We start from the raw sequence: 8,192 nt of genomic DNA, 5'->3' as shown, positions 1-8,192 counted from the left end.
CGGAACACCTCACCAGGGAGGAGTCCAGGAAGCATCCCGACCAGATGCCCGAGCCTCAACTGGCTCCTCTCGAAGTGGAGGAGCAGTGGCTCTACTCTCAGTCCCTCCCGGATGACCGAGTTTCTCTCTCTAAGGGAGAGCCCAGCCACCCTGCGGAGGAAACCCATTTCGGCCGCTTGTATCCGTGATCTCGTTCTTTCGATCATGACCCAAAGCTCATGACCATAGATGAGGGTGGGAACGTAGATCGACCGGTAAATCGAGAGCTTCGCTTTTTGACTGAGTTCTCTCTTCACCACGATGGACTGGTACAGCGCCCGTTTCACGGCAGACGCTGCGCCAATCTGCCTGTCGATCTCCCGCTCCCTTCTTCCCTCATTCGTGAACAAGATCCCCAGATACTTAAACTCCTCCACTTGAGGCAGGACGACCCCCCTGACCCGGAGAAGGCAGTCTACCCTTTTCCAGCTCTACTGTTTCAAATAAAGTTATTGTGAAAAAATAAAGAACATCAGGACAGGAAACAGAACTGCAGTGTCGTTTTCACCCATTTCAGAATAAGGGCATGAATATAAATAGCCAACTTCTTATACAATTCTTGAGTCATTGATCAAATCTTCAGCACTAATGTCAAACTTTATTAAAGTAAAAGTTTACAGTGCTTTTGAATTTATCTGGAAAAATTAATTTAGGCAAAGCTACGTGCCCTGGATGTTTTCAAGGTTAGCAAGAATGCTGAAGCTAATACTAAAGACGATGAGGGAGAAAACAGTCAATAGCCAAAATTTCAACACATGTCAAATTTTATTGAACTGAAAGTTTACAAAACAGATACGTAAATTAGTGCTTTTTAAGTTATCTGTTAAAATTAATTTAGGGGAAGCTAAGTGTGCTAAATGTTTTAAGTTAGCAAAAATGATAAGCTAAAAATTAGCTCTGTCATTAGCAGATTAGTGGAAGTTTGTACTAACTACTAACACGATGCCAGCTCAGTATTAACCTGGTTTAAAAACATTATTTCTTGTAAAATTCCACCTTAATTCTGCTAATATTATGTCTGTATTGTTTTAAATAATAAAGCTACTTTTTGAAAAATATTTTCTGTCATTTAAATAAAAATGTAGAAAAAAGTAAAAAGCGAGGAAAAATAATGATTTAAGATCAGATCTGCTGAAAAAAGCTGGTAGTGATTTCTGTACTGTTACAGTTGTGAGAAATATTTCTTAAAAATCAACTATTATTTCACATGTGAATTATTTCAGGCATAAAAATCCTGAATCTATTCGTCGTTCCTTCTCCATGCTTGTGAAGTTTCATACTTTTTCACCAAACGTTTGTCATCGTTTAATAAAGTAACCAGGTATCGTGCAGCAGCTTCTCTGACAGCTGGGGCCTCTTCCCAGGGAACTGTGGGTAATATTTTTCCACTGAATAATCACGTTTGTTATTCCAGCGGTGTAGCAGCGGGGGGGGGGGAATAAAAAAATCAATATGAAATCAAATGAATATCTCTGCTGCCCCAAAAAGAGGGACACAGAGACTGAGTCCTGCAGCGCCATCAGTCATCTGAAAGAGCCAAGCGTGTTCTGCAGCCAGCAAGCCGTGTGGGGATATGAATGAGTAATGTTCCTCTGTACCTTAACAGCTATTTTCCTGAGTGCCCTTGAGCAAGTCACTTAACCTCCCACTGCTCCAGTGGAGCAACACGAGCAGATCAGCAGGAGGGGGAAGCTGTTTTTCTGCACAGCTCCACGGCCGTTCGCAGATCCAAAATACGGAGAACGACGAAAAACAGAACAAGTTGCTGTTTTTATTCTGTTTTAAAGCTAAAAAATGATTAAAAATCTGCGCAGCATGCATCCTGGTTCTGAATGGAAGGACTCAGCATTTTAGAGCTGGTAATGAATTAGTTTCCTCCCAGCTGAATGTACACAGAAAACAGAGGCTAAACTGTAGAAAATGGCTGCAGGAAGTCATCACTTTGATAGCTTCAAACCTGTTCGTTCATCCTTCTCGTTTTCCCTCCAATCAGCCATAAATTCATCCTTTAACTGGTCTGGATTCAGCTCTTCAGCTTTTCTTCCAAATTTGGCTCCTTTTTCACAGTTTCAGTCCAGTTCTTAACCATTTTCACAGAAATATCAGACAGACACAGAAAAGAAAGAAATATACTTGAAATTTATTCTTTATGATAAAGAATTGAGGAAGTGAGAACAAAAAGGCAAAACCGAGAGAACTATTCTATTATTTTGTGTGTTTTTTTTGTGATCTTTCGCTACTTTCAGACAGCAGCTTTTGATGATCACATTTTTTGGATGAAATCCACAACCGTAGTCAGACTTCTGTGTGAACGGTTTACGACTCCTAATTGAAGAAGAACGTTGACGTCACACAGCAGCGCGATGTTTATGGAAGTAATACGGCCGGCGCCGGCGCTTATGGATCAATTTCAGAGCTATCCAGACCCTATGGTGTCATCACCAAATCATAACAAGATGAAGGAAGTTAATAACTAGAGAGTGTTGGTCTTCAGTTTCTGTAGATTCGTCTGTTTGGATGTGGAGTCGGAACGAAGACCGATGGGATTGATGTGAGGCGTTCACTGACAGACTCCTTTCATAATGTCATAATTATCATTCTGAGCCGTTGTTTAGATTTACAGCGTCTGACTTCTTCTGGTGCAGAATTATGACGCATGTGTCATGTCAAACTGCGGACACTTTCAAAACAACCGGATACTATTTTGTTTCACATATGCAAGTGGCTCAAATCGGATTATTTTGTGGTGAAGAAGTTGGAGTTGAGTCACATTTAGCTGCTGTGTAAATGTAGCCTTAGATCTATGATTTATCTTTTGTGATTTGTAGTTTCGTTGAGTTTTTGTTCATCTCCCATAAGTTTCCTCTTTGGGTGCCTTACCGCCAGCCCTGTTTATTCCGATTTAATCCAACTCCAGTCCGTTTGTCCAGTTCATTTGGGGCGTGTGAATGCTAATGGACCCAAAAAATCAAACTCTGGTCCTCCAGACTTCGCTCTGGGTTTGGTTGAAGTGAACTCTGCTTTGGTTTGAATGCATATGTCAACGCCAAGCGGACCAGAGACTGACCAAAAGCAGGAAGTCGACTACAACGCAGGGCATTCTGGGTAAATACTTCCAAAACAGATATGTTAGCTTAGCGCTAGAGGGAGAAATTACTCCTGGTCTTTATCCAAAAACAAAAGACAAATCCTCAAACCACTAAAATCTGATGCCACTTCATTTTTGTTTCCATTTTGTCAGGACAGAAGTTGCGCCCAACTTCTTCAGGAGGTTTTAGTGTTATTTTCTTCAGTGGTTCTTGTTGCAGCGCCCCCACAGGCCAGGAGGGGAACCGTTTTTTCAGAGGTTTTGGTTGGTTTGACTCAGAGCAGAGAGAAAGAGAACCACAGCAGCTGGAGACGGAACAGATGATGAAGTTTTGGTCTCGAACCAAACCGAGTTTACCGGACTATCAGGTGGACTGTTAGTTTCCAAGCTTGCATTCAGCCACAGCTGCTCCTCATCACATCTGACTGGTTCGTTTGGTTCCCCTGTCATCTCCTCCCCAGCCTCTGGGTTTTATAGTTCAGGTAACAGATTCTCCCGTTAACATGTAGTAGAGTGACAGTAACAATGAACCTTCAGACTCCATGAACTAATCTGAAGATGATTCCTCCATGCTGGCTTCTGTTTTGGTTCATTCACAGCTCAGAAAGTGAACTTTTCTGTTTGATTTGAAAATACTGAATGTACTAAATGTAAACTTGTTGGTCAGTTTCATTTCATCCTTAGACCCTAATGAATTCAGGTATCAGTTTCTGAATGTTTTTTTGTCCTGGTTTTCTCTTCCTCTGCAGTGCAACAACGACTACGCCCCGGTGTGCGGCTCCAACAACAAGAACTACCAGAACGAGTGTTTCCTCCGCAGAGACGCCTGCAAGCTGCAGTCTGAAGTCCTTATTATGTCAGAGGGAGACTGTCCTGCCGGTACGCGGATTTATATCATAGCACACACACATGAACACACACACAGCTGCAGAGGAGCCTAGAACACTGAGCAAATGCACAAACATGTTTGGGGACAGTTTATTGTTGTCAGGAGGGAAAGTTCCTGCAGATATAAGGTGGAAGAATGGAGCAACTCCTAAAATAATAAAGAAATTAATAGAGTTTTAACTTTGTTTCATGAAGTAGATGCATTAATCTGAGTTAAAATAAATATCAATGCTTCCTGTGATCCTCTTCATCATGCTGCAGATGAACCTGAGGATCAAACCCTGACTCATATTGACCTACTCTTGTCTTTTTAGTGCTTGTGGGTTTTCAGCTTCTGTTTCTACATCTGCTTTCTGCTCAGATCAATGGCGTTTCCTGACTTGCTCTGATCTTTGATCGACTTTTTCACAACTTTAGCCTTTTTTATGCTGGGGAATCCACTGATCCTCATCAAACTGCACTGGACGCGCTGGGAGAAGTTTGTCTTGAATTGTGTTTTGATCCTAATTTCATCCATGGTGGTGTTGGTTAGCTGTTGGTCCTGGTTCTTCCTGAATTTCTGAGGTTGTTTTGATGTAAAGTTATCATGGCTGCAGCTTTTCTGCTTTTCTCTGGATTAAACTATTGCTAACGCTGACCAATAAATAATTTGTTAAAACATTGTTTACCTTTCAAACGCGCTAAAAAATTTTTTGTCAATAACAGGAAAAGGGATTTATTCTTTTATAAATATAAATATATTCAACCTAACAACTTCCACTATTATGCTAATAGGGGAGCTAATTTTTCATTTTGTGCTTTAGGTAACTTTAAAAACATTTAGCTAACTTTAGCTTCCCCTTAATTTTTCTGGATAAATTCTAAAGCACTAATTTAGCTTTTCTGTGTTGAACTTTTGGTTATTGACTGTTAAGAATAAACGTTTATATTCATGCTCTTATTTTGAAGTGGTTGAAGTCTGTTCACCCAGCAGTTCCATTTCCTCTTCTCATGTTCTCCACCCGTGACGCAGTTTAACAGATGACATTTACTTTGTACCCAGAATGCATCGCTGTAGGACTACCTAGTTCTGTTGTAGTCAAAATTAGCAACCAAAATTAGCAACATAGTTACCAAAACTCAACAACTAAAAACTCAAACCATGAGAGAAAGGTCTGTTCCAAAGAGTCACTTAATGAAGGGAGGCATACTATGTAACTGAACGTTTACAGAACAGCCAAATAATTTAGCGCTTTAGAATTTATCAGGAAAAATTAATTTAGGTGAAGCTAACCTTTACATCTAAGAACAGGAAGGATAATTCAAAACAAAAGTTATACGACTGATCAACAAGTGGAAGTTATTCAGCCGGCAAATTTATTTTAACATCACTATGAAGAAAAATGCTGTTTTTAATGCATTTCAAAGTCATTCAGACAGTGGGCAGAGCCAAGAGACAGTTAGGAGCGTGACCAAATGTGGGGAGGACAAGAGGGAATAAGCAGAGTTCAGGAAGAAAGACAATATGTTGCCAATTTGGCACTTTGTTGTTATATTTACCAACTTTTTAGATCAATCTAGTGACTTTTTTTCAAACAGTGACAAATCTAGACATATTACTGGAAATATTTATGGTGACAGCATATGAAGCGGCGATTTCTCTGCTGAACAGTTGTAACTAATAGGAAAATTCAACTGCAGTAGCCTCTGTTCAACCCAAAGAGGGCAGCACTGAGACGACTTTCAGGCAAAAATACTGCAGAACTAAACAAATTTACACTAAAATGTCAAAATCAGCACAGAAACATGAAGTTCAAACATTTAAGGATTAATTTAGAGAGTTTATTACCCAAAAATAAGTTAATTTATGGTTTAGTTACACTTTAAAGAAACATTGCTTCAGAAATATTGTCCAGATTCTGTACTAATATGAATCTATCGAATGCGTATCATCGTCTTGTGTTTACTTCAACTCTCTGGTTGCATTGTGATCCTCTGCTAGCTGCAGAAAACAGCTAACATTTAATTAGCACAGATTTGTTTTGTTGCAATAGAGGCTGTTTATTTGGCAGACCAACAGAGACTTTATATAATTACACACACAGTTACTCCAGCTGATTCCAGTAATTTATCTATGAAATTTATCTTTTTTCTTTTTTTGATCTAACAGCCTTTATTCATTGTGTTTTTATGAGCCGCTTTCATTGATGGCATCACCTGAGCCTCGTCTTTCCACCTCTGGAAAGAGAAAAGACTTGGTGTCATTTTTACACATAATTGGGATTAGAGTTAGCTGATGAAGCTTGGTGTTGAAGCGGTTGAAGCGCCTGCGTGGGCGTCGCAGGTCGGAGAGGTCGGAAAGGTGGCGCTCTCCATTAGCCGTGCTGTGAAGAGCAGGAGTGCTGCATAAAGAATGCATCACTATTTCTGATCACTCACTGAGCATTCAGCAACATTTCTCTGTGAATTTTAGTTCACAGAGCTAAAAGTCTCCTGGATCTCTGGCAACATTTAGAGCAAATGAAGCCCAATAAGTTTAAACTTGGTTTGTTTATTTGTACTCAAAACAGCTGCACAGCTAAAAGCTGAAGATGCTGATTTCTAGTCAACATGTCCCTCATTCTGTTTGTTATTGATGAAAAAGTACTAATTCAATTGACAGGTTATTTTACTCATAATATGGAAAATATCTTACTATAAGTGAATTCATCTGCCAGTGGAACTAGGAACGTTTTCAATAATATTTAGGAATAATTTACCTAAATATTTGTTGCTGAAAAGTTACACGTAAGTTTGTTTTTTTATTTCAACTGTACAAACATATTTACACAAGAAACTAGACAAAAATATTTGGTAAGATTCTTGTTTTTGCAATGCACATATTAAACTACATAAAGATTAAATAAAATTGCAACAAATTGAACTGAAATGAAAATAAATAAAATCTCAAAAGGAAAATAACAAAAAATTTAACTGGAAAACATAAAAATACACAAAATTAAGTGAATTAAAATAAATTAAAAAATTTTATTTTAATTAAACAGAATGAGAGATGTTCACTAGAAATCAGCCTTTTTAGGTTTTAGCTGAGTAGCTTTTATTTTTTTATTTTATTTTGTTTTAGACAACAACAGTTGGCAAAATGTGCTTTTACAGTGCTCGGTTTGTCTGTTCTCAATAAAGCTAACTTTTTTTTTCATATGGCACTTTTAATTTCTTACTTAATGGAAATAACGCTGTTACAAACTGTTTTTTCTCTCCTTTAGCAGCATAGCGACAAACATTTGCACACATTTGTTATAGAAACTGCATGTATACGCTCACGGTGCATTTAAAGACGGCTCGGAAAAACACGATCCCGCCTGTTAGCATCAGATTAAACCTTTGTGACGGCGGTCCAGTAGTTTTAATTTTTTCAGACTTTGGTTCATTTTTAGGTGCAGAATTCAAAAAGTCTTGTGTTTATGTTTATGTCATTTGGGCAGTGAAACAGAAGATAATCCTTTAAAATAATGTATTAAATTATTGTTGGTGTTTTGTTGCCATTTTGCATAAGCGCCGTAATTTGCCCAAAGCTGACAAACTGCTTGTGTGGAGGAAAAAAATCCATTTCACATCAGTTAAAAAGGCTAAAAAATAGATTCATGATCACAAAAATAAAGGATATTACATCTATAATTTCAGTATGTTTTAGTTTTATAAACACATGATTTAGTTTCAGTTTATAGCTTTTCCATTAATTACAATCAATGAACATTTTTGTCAGTTTTTGACAAAATGTTCATTAGTTAACTATAATAACTTTGTTATGGAGCTGGTTTGTATAAAAACACCCCATCTGGACTGAATTAATCTTGGTATTAATTTCTTTCATTTTTGTTTTCTGTCTTTGCCACTTTAATCCTTAAGTGACACGCTTAGCGGGATGAGCTGGTTGAAGGAGGAATCTACCAGCTAATGAGTCACGTTGTGAATAATGTGCTGATGGTTGAGGCTGAGCAGCTCCACTGGCGAGGTGATGCGCGGCGCGTTGTAGAGCTATGTGAATCAGACTGGCTGACTCAGTTAGCTGCTCTGACAGAAGTCCATTAAAGGAGCCGTGAATGGAGAGGAACTGTGTGGGTGTGTGTGTGTGTGTGTGTGTGTGTGTGTGTGTGTGTGTGTGTGTGTGTGTGTGTGTGTGTGTGTGTGTGTGTGT

The 8,192-nt window shown here is 38.7% G+C and overlaps 1 protein-coding gene across 1 annotated transcript in view; it reads left to right on the top strand.

The window, feature by feature from the left end:
* Positions 1 to 8,192, top strand: part of tmeff2a (transmembrane protein with EGF-like and two follistatin-like domains 2a) — a 119,794-nt gene that overhangs the window by 46,213 nt on the left and 65,389 nt on the right. Inside the window, exon 3 of the mRNA XM_007552287.2 lies at positions 3,877 to 4,006. Within this exon, the coding sequence (XP_007552349.1) occupies positions 3,877 to 4,006 (130 nt within the window). The remainder of the gene's footprint in view (positions 1 to 3,876; positions 4,007 to 8,192) is intronic.

This window comes from Poecilia formosa, unplaced genomic scaffold, assembly GCF_000485575.1.
Source record: "Poecilia formosa unplaced genomic scaffold, Poecilia_formosa-5.1.2 Scaffold47, whole genome shotgun sequence".
NCBI classification, from domain to species: domain Eukaryota; kingdom Metazoa; phylum Chordata; class Actinopteri; order Cyprinodontiformes; family Poeciliidae; genus Poecilia; species Poecilia formosa.
Note: the sequence above shows the minus strand (reverse complement) of the source record. Positions and strands in the feature narration are given on the sequence as shown.